The sequence below is a fragment of the Aethalodelphis obliquidens genome, unplaced genomic scaffold (genome assembly GCF_003676395.1).
Source record: "Aethalodelphis obliquidens isolate GAN/ISIS:26980383/991018 unplaced genomic scaffold, ASM367639v1 scaffold86, whole genome shotgun sequence".
Classification (NCBI taxonomy): Eukaryota; Metazoa; Chordata; class Mammalia; order Artiodactyla; family Delphinidae; genus Aethalodelphis; species Aethalodelphis obliquidens.
In genome coordinates this window covers 184,656-198,805 of record NW_020838030.1, presented here as the reverse complement: position 1 = coordinate 198,805, position 14,150 = coordinate 184,656, and the positions used below count along the sequence as shown (strand labels likewise).

Below are 14,150 nucleotides of genomic sequence, written 5' to 3'. Positions count from 1 at the left end.
CCCTAAGACCACGGACGCCCCTCACCATGCCAGCAGAGGGGACAAAGCCCACTGGGCCTGGAGGCTGGACTGAGGTTCGCAGACCCTCACTTGGCCCCCAGAGGCGGGCCACGCCCCCAGCCCCCGTCCTCCGGCCGGGTCCTCACCCACTGCCCACCCCCCCGGGCTGCTGCCGCCCTCAAGCGAGCAGAAGCCCTCGCAGGCCAAGTGCACCGTGGCGTTGGTGTCTCCCAGGGAACAGGTGTGTCCTTTTCTCTGCCTGGGCGGCAGTGACCTCACCCCCAGTGGGCCATGTGAGTCACTGGGCCGAGGGTGGAGGCCCGGGCAGCTCTCCGCAGAGTCTGGCTTTGGCCGTGAGGCTGGGAGAGGGACCAGCGGAGGGTGTGAAGGTTTCCATGCCCTTTCCCCGCCTGCTGCTGTGGCCCCGTGTCCTACGGGGGCGGGGAGGGGGGACAGCAGTCACTGAGCACCTCACACATGCCCAGCGGTGCCAGGGTCTCTCAACATGATGCTGACGGGGGCTCACCGGTCCTGCGGGAGATGGCCCTGAGAGGCTAAGTCTCACACCCAGGGTCACACGGTTCTTTGGCCTGGTGGCTCTTATCCGTCACCACAGCCGGGAGGGGAGGGATGCCTGTCCCATTGCGCAGAGGAGCAAACTGAGGCTCAGCGGATGATGCGTGTAGGGACGAGGGCATCAGAGGGGAACCAGGAGCCTGCGCCCGTTCTCGAGAACAAGCCACCGTCGGCATCGGGAAACCTCGCAACACTTGGAGTCTCAGTGTGCTCATCCGTAAAATGGGGATAATGACACCCACCCCTCGGGGATGGAGGAAGCAGAGGGGGGACGTGACAGGTGCAGTGTGGAATCGGTGGGGCAGCCCCTGTACACCCCCAGGCCACCCCCCGGGCCCTCTGCCATGTGACAGCCTCCACTGCCATCAGCCCTGGGGCCGGTGTCAGGCCAGTGCAGGGCCATGTGCAGCTCAGGTTCGAGGCTGGACCAGAGTGATGGCCATGGAGTGGGGCTGCCAGGGGTTCAAAAGGCAGATCGTCAAGGGCCGCCAGTGAAGGAGAGCGTGGGTGATGGCGCCTGGATTGGCCCCTGCTGGGTGGGCCCATGGGGTGAGCTCCTCTTGTGCCCCAAGGGATTCCTAAACCCTCACACAGTCTCCCCAGCCCATCCTCACCAAGGAGCAGCCTTCTGAGGAGCAAGTGACTCCCTGGGAGCTGAGAAAGCCGTGCTCCTCCCCTGGCCTCAGTTTCCCCGTGTGTAAAGTGGAGGGAGGGAAGCCCTGACTCGGCTGCTGGCAAGGAGATGGGCCAGGTGGGCACAGCCAAGAGGAGGGACGAAGGATGGGGCCCAGGACCTCCAGAGCTCTTGGTGATGGGACAGGTGTGTCCTCCAGGACGAGAGCGACTTGAAGGAGGCCCCCTCAAGGGTCTTGGGCCTCTGGTCTTAAAAATGGCCCTCTCTCTAAGATCACCTCCAGGGCAGAAGGGCCACGTACTCCCCTCCACCGGGTGCCTGCCATGACTGGTGTCTGGCACAGAGCAAGCCTGTGACAAATACTCCTCCAGCTGGGCGTCAGTGCTGAGCCCAGGACCAGGGGTTCTGCCCCAGAGCCTGGGGCAGTAGGACCCATGAGACATGGGAAATCAGAGGCTGGGGGCCACACAAGGCATGGGGCAGAGACAGAGAAGGCTCCAGTTTGCCAGGGACGTGACAGGTCATGGACGGAAACCTGGGGACCAAGCAAGAGGCGCGGGCTGGCAGGGAGGAGGGTTCAGGAAGACAGGAGGACGAGCTTGCTGCCACCACCTGTTACACCTCGTGACCCTGTGGGGACAGGAGCCCAGGCCGGGGGGGTGAGTGAGGCGGTGGATGGCTGAGGGGATGGACGGATCGATGGGGAGGTTGGATAAGAGGATAAATGGATGCATGACTGGAACAGAGGGAGGGAGATGTGTGTGGACATGTGAATGGATGAATGGGTCCATGGATGGTGAGTTGGACAGGTGGGTGGGTGAATGGATGTGTGAATACAGGGGTGGGTAGAGATGTGTAAACAGAGCCTGCCCCCACCCACATAAGATGTTGAGGAAACTTCCACTAGTAGGAGGATAGACCTTGGAAGGGAGACCTTGCTCTGTGTGGCACAGGAAGTAAAGCCAGTATGAAAAGTGACAGGCTCTATCCAAAGGAGAGTTTCCCCAGGTCAGTGGAGGCCCATGATGGAATGTGCAACTTTGAAAGGTAGTGAGGTTCCTGTCACTGGGGGTATTCAAGGGTGTTCAAGCTGAGGATGGGCAGCCACTTCCCCAGAGTGCTGTGGAGGAGGTCCTGTGGCAGGTAGGGGCCTACTGTGTGTGGTGGTGTCTGATAACAGAGTGAGAATTTGTGTTCACGAGGCCCCCAGGGAGGCCATGGCCTTTGTAGAAGCCTATCTTCCTTTCAGATAAAAAGTTCTTTCCTGGCTTGGGGGAGAGACAAGCGTGCAGCTGCTGTCCTCACTGTGGGAATTGGGCTGGAATCCACAACAGAACTCCCATCCTGCACAGGCCAGGGCGGGGGGCCCAGGGACGGAACAAGGCTTTGACCCGGAGACCCGGTCAGGCCCAGCTCCATCCTCCCTGACTGTCTGTGGGCAGGTGATGCCCCTCTCTGAGCCTCGGTTTCCTCGTGGGTGAAGTGGGGGCCCTGACGGCCACTGGACATGATGGCGCTGGCAACTGGGTGTGAGGCTCAGGGCTGCAGGGTGCTGGGGTCTGGGCCCACCCGCCTTCTGGAGGACTTCCTGGGGGCCGTGGGCTGGGAGAAGTGGGTTCTGTGAGCACCCGCCTTGAGCTGTGAGTCACTGTCCCCAGGGGCTTCGCCTGGGAAGCCCCAGCTGCCTGCCCTGGGCTGGGCCTGGGAGCAGCTGGCAGGGAGCGAGGGCAGAGGCTCCAGCTGGGGCCCTGCCTGGAAATGCCCCAAACCCGGCTCAGGCCCAGACCCCACAACTGCTGAGAGGGGCCCAGCCCTCCGACCTTCCTCCTGCCCCACCTGTGCACGGAGCAGCTGGCATCCGCTGGCTGCTCCAGTGCGGGCTCCGAGAACCCATCGCACCTCCGCCGCCTCCTAGGTCTGCGGCCTCGGTGACTGACCGCCTCTGTCTGTGCCTCACTTCCCTCACGTGTAAAACGGAGCTGATGATCAAATGCACCTCGGAAAGCAGTTGGGAGAATTGGTTAGTCAGTTCTGGGCCAGTGCTCAGGGCTCCATGAGGCCGAGGTCGGGGGGGGGGGGGGGGGAGGTAATTGAGGTCAAGGAGGGGCAAGCCACCCCCAGGCTCATCAGGCAGCAGGGAGGTGGCCTGGCCAGGGCTGGAAACCTCATCTCCCCCACCAGACGGAGATCCTCGAGGGCTGGCGCTCTCCCAGGAAGCAGACAGCCCCTCTCCGCGTCCTGGCCGGAGCTTCGGTGGGCAGGGCTAGGGCTGCAGCGGGCGGGTGTTGGGTTTAGGCCTCTGGGGAGATGAGGGAGGATGTGGGCCCGCCCTTGCCTCCCCGCCCACCTCCCTCCTCGGGCTCAGCCTCTCCAGTCCCAGTCCCAGGCCGGCCTCTGGACGCAGGACCAGACCCTGGGCTCCAGGCGGACGCCCCTCACCCAGCCCGCCCTGAGTGACTCACTGCTCCCCTGGCCCCGGGCCACCGCCGTCCCCTGGCAGGAAGCCGGCGAAGGTTGTGCAGGAGCCACGGGGTCTGGTGCACGAGGGCCGCTCAGCCAGGAGGGTCTGGAGCAGCTGCCCGGGGACTGCACGGCCGGCGGCTGGGACCTGCGGTGGCCTGTGGAGCCAGCGCCTCCTCCAGGCCCCCAGGCTTTGGGCCTTTTCTTTCTTCTTCCCACCATGAAGAAGGAAGCGACCTGAGAGCCAGACCCCCAGCCAGAGCGGACCAGGGCCGGAGGGCAGCGCCGTGGGCCCTCGGCTGCCCACTCCCCCCTAGCCAGGCATGAAGGGCGGTGGCAGCGCCGTGTGGAGCCTTATGTGGAAGTACTGCATCTCCGTGAGGACCCTCAGGTACCAGGGGGTGTGCGTGTGTATGCAGCCGTGCCTGGCTGTGCCCCAGCGGGCAGAGGCAAGCGGCCACTGGGCTGGCCAGTTGCGTTGGCTCTACGAGGTCCAGGGCAGCCCGCCCTGGGGGAGCAGGGAAGGAAGCACGAAAGGCCACCCTGGCGCTCTCCTCTGAGCCTCTGATGAGGAGGGAGCAGGACAGTGGGCCAAGGGTCTGGGGTGCCCAGGTGCCCCGGAGCATGCCTGGCAGGTTCGGTGTGGCTGGCAGTCTCCCCAGCGTGCACGGGAACTGCGCTTATCACAGAGCGCACCAGCCTTGGGCACATCTGAGTGACCTGGGCCCGTCCCCAGCCTCCCTTGCTGTCACCCCTCGGTGAGATGGGCTCAGAACGCGGGCAGGACTGTTTCACACTGTTGTCCACGCAGTCGCTGAGCCCGGACTTGGGCACCAGGCAGCCCAGGGTCACTGGCTTTTGAGGGTGAAGTGGCTTCACCTCTCGGGCCAGAGTTTCCCACCTGCAGATCCTTGGAGGCTCAAAGGGAGGATTAAGTGAGGGAACAGAGGGCGGAGCCTGGCATGCGGCCAGCGTTGGGTAGGAGGTAGCTGCTGACTTCCCCCTCCGTGAGCTGGGGGGTGCCCAGAGCCAGGTGCAGTGGGGGTGGAGAAGGAGGTAGAGCAGAGCTCCACCCCTGGGGAGGGGGCACTCCCCCCCACCCCCACAACACCAATCCCAGCCCCACCCCCGGGTTGGCTCCAGCCTCAGCAGCTGCTGACAGAGTTCAGAGCCAGGAGCAGCGACCAATGGATCCTGTGTGATCTCAGACAAGGCTGGGCTCCACCTCTGTCGAGGGGTTGGGAAGGGCTTAGAGGCCCCACCTATTTGGATAACACCTTCCTTCGGGCATGTTTTTTATTTCAAGGGGAGGTTTTAGGAAGGATAAGGGATTGGAAGATTCCCCTCCCTCTTTCTTCCCGCCCTCGTTACCTGGTATGTAAACTATATAAAGTCTCCCTTACTTCCTTCCTTCCTGCCTTTCTTCCTTCTTTCCTTCCCAGAATATTTGTGACCACTTACATGAAATACCTACAATAAAATAAATAATAAAACATCAGGATCAGGAAAAACACAATTTAGAACAGGGTGTCATGACCTAGCAGAAAAAAAAAAAAAATAGAATAGAGATATGCAGGGCCCTGAGGTCCTTTTGTTGAGATGAAAATTGCTGAGCTTCCTAGCAGCCAAAGGGAAAAGGGAAACCCAGACACCCAGGTCGCTCTCACGATGATAAGAAGCTATCATTTCCAGGACCACAGTTGTCTCTGCTGCTGGGGGGGAGTGTTTGAGACCCTGGGCCTCATCCTGGGTAGATGGGTGGGTGAGAGGCATTGCAGGGACGGGCCTTGGGCCGGGCTTTAGGGAAACAGGGCAGACAGTAAGGGCTGAGGCTTTTTCTTGGGTGGGGATGCAGGCTGGCTGTAGGAAAGCAGAGGAAAGCTCACCCCTGGAGTGAGTCAGCAGCCGCTTGTCCCTCCTCAAACCCTGGGACAGACCTCCTCAGGCGGGTACCTTGGAGGCCAGGCCAAGCAGGGGGTGAGTCCCTGGGTGCCTTTCCCTGTAACCGCAGCAGGATTTTCCTGCGTCTTGTTCTCTCCTGCAGTTTCCGGGATTGGCACTCTGGAAGCCTCAAGGGTTGTTTACAGGATGCAGTGGGCCCAGGCCTGGGAGGCCCTGCCACACTTTGCCAGGGGCCCACCAGCTCTGAGGATGAGCAGCCCAGCCTCGTGGAGCCCTGCAGGCTGGCCTCTCCAGGCCTTTCCTCATCTTCAGGGTGGGAGTAATTGCACAGCCACCCGAGGGCTTGTGGGGCTCGAGGTCAGTGCCCACTCAGTGTTTGTGGGCACTGCTGGCCGTACGGAAGCGACAGGCAGGCCTGCAGTGCAGGGCCAGTGTGCACACTGGCAGGGTGGCCGCCTGGCTGTCAATGACAGAGGACCGGCTTGGGGTGGGTGAGGGCACCGTAATTGGCCCTGGGTTCTCCCCAACCCCCCACTTAGAGCCCATAAGTACAGGGTGCTGTGTGGTCAGCAAGGAGGATTGTCCCGGTGTGGGATGCACGGGGTGGGCTCCAGACTTCAGCACACCCACCCTGCTCTGTGCACCCCCCACCCCATTTTGTTGGAGGGCCCCCAAGGGGGCAAAGGCCACTCCCTGAGACAGACGGACAGACAGCTGGAGCAGGCCCTCGGCGGGATCCCAGCCCCCTTGGCTGCCGGAGGCGGGTGGGAGACCTGAGTCAGCAGGTCTGCGGCCCCAGGCGGGGCTGGCGGCAGCCACAGGGACAAATTGGAGGGTTGTGATCGGACAGCGCATAGTTTTCCACTTGCGTCTTCAGATTCCCCTCCGCGTGTGCCGGTCGCCCTGGCTGGGCCGCTCACGTCTGGAAAAGCGCGAGGTGAGTGGGGAACAGGCCGCTGCTGGCTGGCCCTCCCTGGCCCTCTGCCCGGGGCCCCGGAGGCTGCAGCCAAGAAGCCGGTGGCAGGATCCCTGGGACTTGGCCTGAGGTCCCTGAGAGGGGACCCCTGGGCTCAGGGCGTCTCCTGGACAGATCTCCCGGGAGCTGGGCACACGGCGTCCCAGCCAGCAGCGGTAGGTTGTAAGATGTGCAGTCACGGGCCAGATGCTGAACTTCTCGGGCCCGTTTCCTCGCCTGTAGAGTGAGGGGAGTGGTGCCAGCCGGGCGGGCTTCTTGGGGAGATCCTAAGGGGGTTCTGTCAGCTCGGCACCACTGACGACGTCCCCTGCCTTCCCTCCGAGAGTCGTCTGCGTCCTGAGGACTGTGATGGAGTGCGGGGGAGGTCAGGCTTGGCAGTCAGGCTGCCCAGAGTTTGGAAGCAGCTCAGCCCTTTCTACCACGGGAGTGACTTTTAGGGTGGTTCTGAAATTAACTGAGTCGATGCCTGCGGGCCTGCCTGCCTCTGGGGTCGGGCCGGAAAATCACTGGTGCACCTGGCATTATTTGGGGAACGAGAGGTTGCTTTGTGCCCTGGGGGCCAGAAGGGCATTTGAGCTGCCAGGGGGGCGGGGTGGCCCAGTTGGGATGCAGACCCTGCCCCCGGCCCCTCCCCCACTGTGGTGAATCTGGGGAGGAGGGCAGGGGAGCAGCTGGCAGCCAAGCTCCGGGAGCTCCCAGGGAGCTTCCCGGCCAATTAGCCATCTGATGCCCCTCAGCAGGCAGCCTGCGTGCACTCGTCCTGGGGCGGGAAGCGCGCTGCCTCCCAGCCTGGCCAGCTCTCGGTCGCGGAGATCCTTTCCCACTTGGAGCTGGGACTTCTCTTCCTTTGATGCCACCCCCCACTCTGGGCTGGGGGTGCTGGCCCTGTGCTCAGGCCCCCGGCCCACCTCCGCCCCTGTCCTGACACAGCCTGCAGTGGCCGGGACTCCCAGTCGCCTCCTCACCTTCTCCTGTGGACACACGCCAAGCTCTCCTGGTCCCTCTCTTGGCACCAGAGCCGAGTGCAGCCAGGGCGGGAGATCCCAGGCAGGGCAGAGGAGCTGCCGCCTCCTTGCTCTGGGCGCTGCCCGAAGCTCATGTGGATTCTTCTGGCAGCTTCTCTCCCCTCTCATACGTGGGCCTCCCTGAGCCTCAGCCCTGCAGGCCTGCCCCCTGATCACGCGCTGCTCCGTCGCCTCTGTGCAGGCACGCTGCTTTCTCACATCCACCTGGGAGGGGCACCATCCCCAGGGCAGAGGAGGAGCCTGGGGCTCCGGGCCTAGCGTTATTAGTTCCCTCTTGGGGTCACTGGGGAGACCTTTCTTGGTGGGAGCGCGCTTGCCCTCAGAGAGCCGGGCAGGGGGGATGACGGGGGCCAAGCAACCCCAGCAGGCGTGGGAAAGGCTGAATGCCTACTGTGCGCCGCGCCCTGGGGATCCGGCAGTGAGTACGTGGACGGCCAGGGTCTCACAGGGCTGAGGTTCGGACGGGAGACCAACAGGAAAACGAATAGATGAAGAGGTCTTCAGACAGGGATTCAGGGAAGAGGGTTAAACTGGGAGGCGTGATAGAGCGAAGGGGCAGGAGGGGCCACGTGACCTGGGTGGTCCAGAAAGGCCGCTCCCAAGTGTCCTTCAGCTGATGAGTGGGTCCATCCGTGTAACGGGATGTTACGCAGCCGTGAAAAGGAGTGACATGCTGGTACACGCTATGACACGGACACACCTTGAGAACACCAGCCTAAGCGACGTGAGCCAGTCAGGAAAGGCCGCAGAGTGTGTGGTTCCACTTACACAAACGTCCACAAGAGGCAAGTCCACAGACACAGGAATAGACTAATGGTTGTCCAGGCTGGGCGGGGCCGAGAGGGACTGCTTAATGGGTGTTTCTTTCTGGGATGATGAAAATATTCCAGACTTAGATGGTGGTGATGTTTGCACCACTCTAAATATACTGAAACCATTGAACTGCACACTTTATTTTTATATTTTTTATTTTTTTGGCTGTGCTGCAAGGCATGCGTGATCCTAGTTTCCCGACCAGGGATCGAACCCGTGCCGCCCACAGTGGAAGTGCGGAGCGCTAACCACCGGACCGCCAGGGAAGTCCCGTGAATTGCACACTTTAAATGGGTGAATTTTATGGAATGCAAATTGTATCTCGATGAACCTGTTTTAAAACAAGGCAAAGAAAAGAAAGGCCTGTGTGAGGGGGTGGCCTTGAGTTGAGCACGGTAGGAAGGAGGGGGCTTGTGCAGAGCTGGGGGAGAACTAACGTTCCAGCAGCGAGCACAGCAGGTGCAAAGACCCAGAGGCGTAACCTTAGAGACAAGGGTCAGGGAGAGAAGGAATGCGGTGTCCCCAGGGTCCAGGACCACATTCTTTTGAGGACTTGAGAGTTGACTGAGGTTGGAAGAGAGACAGGGCAGGGTTTGAAGCAGGATAATGACATGACGTGCTTTCTGTTTTAAAACAATCACTGCTGCGAGGAAATGAGACGGTGGAGGGGACAGGGTGTGGGCTGGCGGGGCTGGAGACACCAGTCAGGAGAGAGATGACGGTGGATACCCCAAGGAGACAGACTGGCAGAAGGTGGCAGTGATCGGTCCCACAGTGGGGAAGGCTTCCTGGAGGAGGGGCCTGGGCAGGGCCTCAAGGAATGGGGGATGGGCCGGACAGTGGCGGGGAGTGGCCAGGGACTCTCCAGGTGACCCCACTGGTGTGGGCACGGGGAGTTGAACGTGTGGAGGCCTCAGAGACCCGCCCGGCCACAAGGAAGGCAGGCTGACCGCCCCACCCCTGCCATCCCCGGTCCCCTCTGGGCTGAAGCAGCTTTCAGAGTAAGTAGGGTAGTGTCCTCCAGGGCCACCTGTCACACGCCTTTGTCCTGCCTGCTCAGGCCGGCCCACAGTGAGAGTGTTAGCTCCGTGTGGCCAGAGACCCAGCCGGGCCGGCGCTCTGAACAAAGCAGCCTCGACGAAACTCGAGTGGCCCCGAAACGCGATCGGCCACGAGAGACCGGCCAGGCAGGAAGCTGTATTATTTATTGAGCAGAGCCCGTGGGGCGTGCCTGGTCTGGGGCCCCTTGGACGGGCCAGACCTTGAAAGAGCCCACTGGGCAGCGTCCGGGCCCTGTCGGGGGCGGGCGGGGGCCCCAGGGTGCCCGGGGCGTGGTTTCCTGGACGCCGGCTGAGCAGGGAGGAAGTCGGTCAGGCCCTGCGGGGGGAGGGCCCACAACTGGTCCCGAGGGGCCACGGAGGCAGGCAGGGTGCTGGGGCTCCAGGAAGACCGCCGCCCTCTCCGTGGTGACACTGTGAGTACCCACCGCCTGCGCAGGAGCAGGGAGAGGGGCTCGGCCACCTGGGTGACCTGCGAGGGGCCGTCAGTGTTTGGGGCAGCGGCTGGGGTGAGGGTCTGTGGCGCGCTCGTTGGGGTTTTGGCTGTTTCTTGGAACTGTTTTTTGTGCCTTCTCACTGCCTGGATGGTGTGGCCCAGCTGGCCCAGGTGCCCCAGGTGTTTCCCCACAGCTGCCTGGAAGGGCGGCCACGGCTGCAGGAGGGAAGTCCGCTCGCTCCCCTGGGGGTTAGACCCACCCCCACGCCCTGGAGGGAGGACAGCCAGGGCCCCTCAGCCCACCCGGGCTGGTTGGTTCTCTGCCTGGGGCCCCACGACCCCCCCTCCCGCCCGAGAAACAGGAACTCTGGCCCAGGCCCACTTCACAGCCAAGTGAACTGAGGCCCCAGAGGCCCCCAGAGTGTGGTTGGTGCATCCCCCCCACTCCCTCGCCTGAGGAGCCCACACTTGGAGCACAGGGAGACTGGGCCGAGGGCGCAGGAGGCTTCGCCGGGCTCTGGGACCCGGGCTTCCTGTTTGTCAGTCCATCAGGGTCAGCTTTGTCCCGAGAGGACACTGCCTGGGCAGCTCTCCCCCCACTGGCCCCGCAGTGGCCCGGCGCGTGTCCCCTCGGCAGCCCCAGCCCCAGCCCCGCCGACAGCTTCACCTTCTTTCTGAAATGGTGCAGCATGGAGCCATGAGGCTTGGCAGATCCCGGGGCGGGAGGGACTCGGGGACAGTCCCGGTGGGTGGGCAGCTCTGTACACGCAGAACGAGCAGCTCAGTGTGGCGCTGGTGCCGTCCCTCGGGAAGTCCCCTTTGGCGCGCAGGGGACCTGGGCCACCTGCCCCTCGGGGAGATTCCCCGCTGTGTCCTGCTTCCCCCTCTAACCCTCACAGCAACTGGGAAGCAGAATGGCTGTCACCTCTGGTAACGTGAGGGCGTCCATGTGGCGTCCCCCGGCCGGCGTACATAGGGGAGCCGGGGTTTGAACCTGGAGCTACCCCCAGCCCCTCGGTGTATCATGCAGCCTCTGTCGGGGCAGGAAGTACAGGGGACAGGGGTCAGTGGATCCCATGACGACCCCATTGCTGGGTCTGTTTCTCCCTTTGCAGGGGTTGGACTCCAGTCCTGAGGAGGGGCTGCTGCCCCATGAGCCCCCAATAGCCGGGACTGGGGTGGAGGAGGCTTGGCTACAGGAGTGAGAGCTCCAAGGCTGCCCTCTGAGCTGGGGTCAGCGAAGGCTTCCCCTGACCCATCCATAGAGCTGCCTGATGGCCCAGAGGGCCAGGGGTCACGGAGGACCCCAGTGGTCAGACCGCTCAGAGCCCAGGGCTCCGGCCCCCAGCTTGGCATCTCCAGCAGTGAGCTGCTTCTGCTGGGCTCCAGGGCACAGCTGCGGAGCCTGGCCAGGTGGATGCACGCTGGTCCAGCCGGGCAAAGGCCACCCCGAGGGCATGCGGGGTCTGGGGCCGGCACTTGTGCCGGTGCCTTGGACACGCTGCTTTCACTCCCGAGGCCTCCTGTCCTCGCCTGTGCACAGGCCATGGAGTCAGGAGCCAAGCACCCCACGACTCTGCCGTCTCAGCACCTTGCTTGTCCATAAGTTCAAGGATTCCACTTTTATTGAGCACCTACTGTGTGCCAAGCACTGTGTTGTCTGGGGATCCAAAAGGGACAAACGAACCAGACAAAAAGTCAGGGGAGGGGGATGGATAGCAGGGAAGGGGCACCAGGGCGGACGTGATTGATTTTCACAGGTACACGGGGCCTATTTGAAACAAAGCCAGCGAGTGTACCAGATGGATGATCTCACAGTTACCAATGCTTAGGATGAAGCAAAGCTAAAAAATCAAGAAGCAGGTAGATGTGAAGTCGACTTGGAGAGCAGGTGGCGGGCAGAGGGGGCCCGCGTGGCGCAGGGTCGCGGGTGCCTGGAGCTCTGAGCAGAAGCGTGGCGAGCGGGGCTGAGCTCCGCGTCTGCAGCCGGGCTGTGAGGAGGGATGTAGGGCATCCCAGCCGCTCCCTCCCCTGAAACTTCTGGAAGTCCCCAGACCAAGTCCCAGTTGTAACGTGACCCTCCTCAACTTGGCTCTGCTAAGATCGGTCCTCATGCCCAACCATCCCTCCTCCTGACCCTCCGAGTGAGGGGGTCGCGGCTGTGTAGACATTAGGGTCTCATAACGCTGGGGGGTCCCGGCTCGGCACTCCTGCCTGTGGGGGCCAGGTCAGGCTCCGCTTGCTCGAGCATGAAAGGAGACTGCTTCGTGGTCACCAGATACATTCAGGTTTGATGGGTGTTCCTTCCCTGCCACACCTTGAAGAGCCCACATCCTCGGAGAGTTTTCCTCGGGCCTGGATACTTTCCAGGTGACCCTTTCCCCCGGGGCATGGCCTGGGTGGGACACGGAGTCCACGGAACCGCCTTGGGCCCATCTCCCAGAGGCCTGCTGGCCTCATCCTGTTTGGAGCCCCTCCCCTGGGGCTATGCAGGACCCTCACCTACACCATCAGAGAGCCAGAGCAGCTCGGCCTTCAAGACCCCTGCCCAGAAGTGGGGCTACTGCCGCGGCAGGAGGGCCGGCCAGGCGTGGGCAGGGTGTGCCTGGAGCTCCATGTGGCCCCCGAGCTGGGGCGGGGGTCTGCTGAGCACGGCATCTGCAGGCCGTCCGCCAGGTGAGGGAGGGAAGGAGGGTCCGCACCGTGGCCTCCGCTCCGAGTCCCCCCCACGTGGGCCAGGCGAGCGTGAGGCATCCTCTGACCTTCCCTGAGAGTCTGTGAAGGAGGAGTCGTTACCGCAGTCAATGGGTGAGCAAACCGGTGCCCAGAAATCCCCATCAGCGTGACATCACCTGCTTCTAGGAAACAGGTGAGAGGGCTACGGCCCGGCAGAGCAGGGTCTCTGGGCCGCACCCAGAGTGCTGGGCCTGGACGCTGGGCTGTGGTCAGGCTGCTGACGCAGGCTGAGAGCTCAGACTTTGGTGTGAGTCGCACTCTGCTGCTTTCTTGGATATGTGACCTTGGGCGCTTCAGGTCACCTCGCCAAGCCTCATAGCAGACGACCTTCTAGTTGCAAGTGACAGAGAAATCCAAAACAAACAGGCTTATGCATTGAAGGGGCGCCTCTGGCTCATGGAACTGAAAAGTCTAGGGGTAACTAGCTTCAGGAATGGCTGGATCCAGGAGTTCAATTTATGTAATGGGTTTGGACTTTTCAACCCTCATGCTGCTTTCTCTCTACTGTCTTCATTTTGGCCTTCTCCACGTGGGTGCCTGGCATGTCGGGAGTGTTCCCCAACCCTGCGATGGGCTGGCTACAGGGCCAGGCTGTGGCGAGCCACATGCTCGTTCTGTCCTGGAATGTTGACAGTGCCCTGGGGGAGATGGGACAGGAAAAGAGGAAGTTACAACACAGGCAGTCAGAGCTGAGCAGGGGTGAGCTCCAAGGCCAGTGGGAGCCCGGAGGAAGAATGTCAGAGTTCACATCCGGACAGGTTCCCCAAAGGCTTCCTGGAAGAGGTGGCAGCTCAGCTAGACTTTGAGGTCTTGGAGTTGGCCTGGGGAATGAGAAGTGAGGGAGCAGGTGCCCTGGGGTCCAGTCTGGGGCTCAGGTCAGCTCAGGATCCGCACACGGTGGGACTGACCTGGCTGTGCTGGGTTCTTGGAGCTCCTGCCCAGGCTCAGAGGTCAGGATGCCTGGGGGGTGGCGGTGAGGGAGCGACAGGGCCTGTTTGGGTGATAGATGGCCCGGCTTCTAGGCTGTGAGAACAAGAAAGAGAGCACTTGGTGAGCACCTACTGTGTGCCTGTAACTCTCCATCGGGCCTCGTTCTGGCCACAACAGCCCCTGGAAGCTCCGCATCCCCTGTTTGCAGAGGATGAACCGGGGGCTTGATTAGAACACGCCTTTTCTAAATACGCCCGTCAGTCGTATTTCCCTGCAGTTAGAAGGTGCTGCTAACCCGCTGGCCGGGCTCAGCGGCCTCTGCTCTGCTGTCAGGAGGCTGCAGGGCTGCCCCGTGGCAGGGTCGCATGGGGAAGTCACCGTGTTCAGAGCGGTTGCGTGTTGAAACACCTTCCCAGAAGACTAACCACCAGGCCTCCCCTCACACTGGCAGCAAACACGGTAAATCTGAAACCTGATGCCTGCAAAACAGGGGCGCGTCAGAGCCAGAGGCCAGGTGTGAATTGTGAAGCCAGGGACCCCGACGCCGCAGTGGGTATGGACGGCCACCCGCTCTGGGCAGCCAGGAAACAAGCTTTGTTCTGAG

The 14,150-nt window shown here is 62.4% G+C and overlaps 1 protein-coding gene across 3 annotated transcripts in view; it reads left to right on the top strand.

Annotated features, from left to right (window-relative positions):
* Nucleotides 1-3,647: 3,647 nt before the first annotated feature.
* IQSEC1 (IQ motif and Sec7 domain ArfGEF 1) overlaps nt 3,648-14,150 on the top strand; it is a 112,759-nt gene continuing 102,256 nt past the window's right edge. Inside the window, exon 1 of one of the 3 annotated variants that reach the window (XM_027093956.1) lies at nt 3,648-4,061. In XM_027093956.1, the coding sequence (XP_026949757.1) occupies nt 3,994-4,061 (68 nt within the window). In that variant the 5' untranslated portion in view covers nt 3,648-3,993. Of the gene's footprint in view, nt 4,062-9,774; nt 9,861-14,150 lie in introns of those variants that run through there. The other 2 variants (XM_027093959.1, XM_027093958.1) reach the window with 2 other exon arrangements.